Below are 2,951 nucleotides of genomic sequence, written 5' to 3'. Positions count from 1 at the left end.
TATTATTTAGTGGTATTGATTACTTACATTATGGTAGCATCTATGTGTATACCACACCCCCATTGTGCATATTAATGCAACAAAAAATAGCTTGGAAGGGCTTCTAGCCTAAATAAAACACGCTTCATTGTATTCATGGTGCAGAACAAATATCCAATCTCTGATAGTAACATCGTAGGTGTGTGTAGTCCTACATAAGGGGAGGGTTTTTTTCAATGCCTGTTTCTGTGTGGCAAATACATCTACACAGAAGTTAACCAGAAATGTTTTCTTCCAGTGGCTATGGTTCACCAACATTTGCTCAGGCGGAGAGGGAGCAGAATTCAAGAACAAGTGCAAAAGCTCTTTATGGTAAGGTGGCATAAAGTCTTTAAACATTTATGTTAAAATTGTTGTTTAAATATTGATTGTGATGTCATGGTGAAAATATTTTATGCATATAAATTTAAAACATGTATGTACATACACATACATGTGTGTGTATAAACAAAATTAAAGAACAAAGTGATTTTATTCCTGCTAAAACTAACTAGGCTAGCTAGAAAATGCTTTTATGGTTTACTAAGCAGAGAACTCCCACCTGCTAATTCTTAAGGCAGTAATATATAAAGCATTTATCACAAAACTGAGAGTGATCCTATAGCTAAGTTATGTATCAGGGAGAAGGCATTCAGGGATCTAGCTGTGCTATAGGTTTGATTCATGACCTTTGTCTCCCCCTGCCTCTCCACCTTTATCCCCTGCTAGCAGAAAAGGAATTTAAAATATTATTCTTGTTTGACACAAGGATTTCATGGAGGTTAGATTTGATGTAACGGATTTGGAGCCCTATTTGGCCTGCTATTTTTGACAGGCTTTGTGACTGTCAAATGTGATGTTGCTTATAAATGCCTAAACGTTTTTGCACTTACCAGCTACAGATGCTAGTATTTGCCTTGGCTGTATACGCTACTCTCTAGCCCGTGGCCAAATCACTGTGGAGGCAGAATGTAGTCATGTTCCCTGCCAGCCAAATTGCACCGTTTCCTGGTTGTCCACCTCCACTGTGAATACATCCTGCTGATAGCTGTGCTGGTAATGGAAATACAGGCGGCAATGAAGTTGAGAGATGTTCTGCTGTGTAAATCTGTGCCTGTTGTTAAAGTACTTTCTTTTGCAAGTCAGTACAACTGATACGACTGGAAGAACGAGGTTTGCAGTGAGAACCCAGTCCTGTGCAGGACCCCCCGCACCTCAGCCTGCTCCCCTTGTTGCATCTACCACCTCTTCTGCAGGTTAACAAACTGGAAAGCTCAAAGAGCAGTGGCTAGTAACTGCAACATCCTTAGTAGTAACTAATCTTTCCTCCCTCCTGTTTTGGGTAGGGTGATGGCTGGGAGTGACCTTGGGGGCTAGGGGACTGAGGGCGGGATGCTTTGTGGCACTGGAACAGCGTTAACTTTGCCCTTGGAAGGATAGCCGTCAGGCCCCGTGAGCACATGAGAACAACTTTGTTGTACTGGTTGCCTTGTTGGATTTCAAACTGCTTTGAAATTCATGAGGCTAAAAGCCTAAGAAGGAGATGGGAGGTCTCCTAGCTTTGTGTCCTCTGAAAAGAGGAGTGGTGTGAAAAAGATGACATGGTTTGGTGGATGAAGGCACTGTGCTAGAGTAGTGTGAAGGTCCACTTCTAGAAGAATCAGCTAAAACAGAAGTAGAAACCATTTGAAACATTTGTCATTTAAAAATGATGTTGCATGTGAATCATTCTAAGTTTAAATTTATCTTTTTTAGTGGTATGCCACAGAAGTCAGTCACTTGACATAGTATTAAAGGCAGGAACTGCAAATGAGGAAAATTCTGAAGAGATCGTTTTAAACAGTGATTTCTGCATCCTGTATGGTTTCACTCGATAAACTGATTGCACGTGTTGACAGAAATAGTAGGTGGTAACAGAAACCAGCAAGAGACATTGCGAAAAACTCTTTGCAGATTATTTCTTTATGAGACGTTATGAGACTGTTGCGCTTTTCTTTTTCGTTTTATATCATCATCATAATTTTTCAAGAGTACATGGTTTGAACAGCTTGGCAGTATCAGTAAGTGTCTTAACTATGTTCTTTAATCTTTGTAGGCTTTTAAAATAATACCTCTCTGAGCTTTTTTATATCAAACATGTCATGGGATAGTCATATGTCAGTAGACGATGGGGACAAGTGAGTAAGTTTGAGGTATATAATGGTAAACAGCCGTTTACTTCTAAAATACTTAATTGAATTCAGGTACTAATTGAAAATGCTTACCATATAACTGCTGCGTGGTGGCTCCTGTAAAATGAATTGTTAATCTTGGTTCACTTCCATTGGTGGTAGATATATCACAAAACTATAGTTGCAGTTGCCAACTGCAGGAACTGAATGGAGTAGAAGACTCAATTATCCTGCAGCTCTGAGTAAAGATATATGGGCACAGCTTTTAGAAAGGAGTTTGCACATTTTACTGCTTCTGATCTGTTTTGTATGCATAAAGAACTAGGCTGTCAGTATCGCCAAATGTATGAACTGGAGAAAACAAGGAAAACACCTAAAACCTTTCTCAAATTCAGGGCAATTATATTTTTTTAAATTTTAGCAATTCTGCTGCAACCCACGTGTGACTTTTCTTCCTTTGTGGTGTTAGGGATTTTTGTGCATGCTGTCCTAAGGGGGGTGGGAAGCAGTTGAGTGACACTGGAATTGTTAAAATGTGTTAAAAATGCTTATTATAAAATATTTTATTTGTAATTGATTTATAATTAATAGCTAACTTAAGTATTTTATTTGAGATCCATGAGACTGAAAGCCTATAAAGCAGACTTTTTAATATTTGATATTATGTATATGTATATTAAATGGACATATTTTATTTATGTAAATTCATAAAGCTCATGTATTTAATAGATTTGCTTATAATATATTGGAAAAATATATATA

At 38.0% G+C, this 2,951-nt stretch overlaps 1 protein-coding gene across 1 annotated transcript in view; it reads left to right on the top strand.

The window, feature by feature from the left end:
• The first annotated feature begins 263 nt into the window (after positions 1–263).
• EPS8 (epidermal growth factor receptor pathway substrate 8) overlaps positions 264–2,951 on the top strand; it is a 50,004-nt gene continuing 47,316 nt past the window's right edge. The window contains exon 1 of the mRNA XM_009582422.1: positions 264–351. Within this exon, the coding sequence (XP_009580717.1) occupies positions 264–351 (88 nt within the window). The remainder of the gene's footprint in view (positions 352–2,951) is intronic.

This window comes from Fulmarus glacialis, unplaced genomic scaffold (genome assembly GCF_000690835.1).
Source record: "Fulmarus glacialis isolate BGI_N327 unplaced genomic scaffold, ASM69083v1 scaffold14207, whole genome shotgun sequence".
NCBI classification, from domain to species: domain Eukaryota; kingdom Metazoa; phylum Chordata; class Aves; order Procellariiformes; family Procellariidae; genus Fulmarus; species Fulmarus glacialis.
Note: the sequence above shows the minus strand (reverse complement) of the source record. Positions and strands in the feature narration are given on the sequence as shown.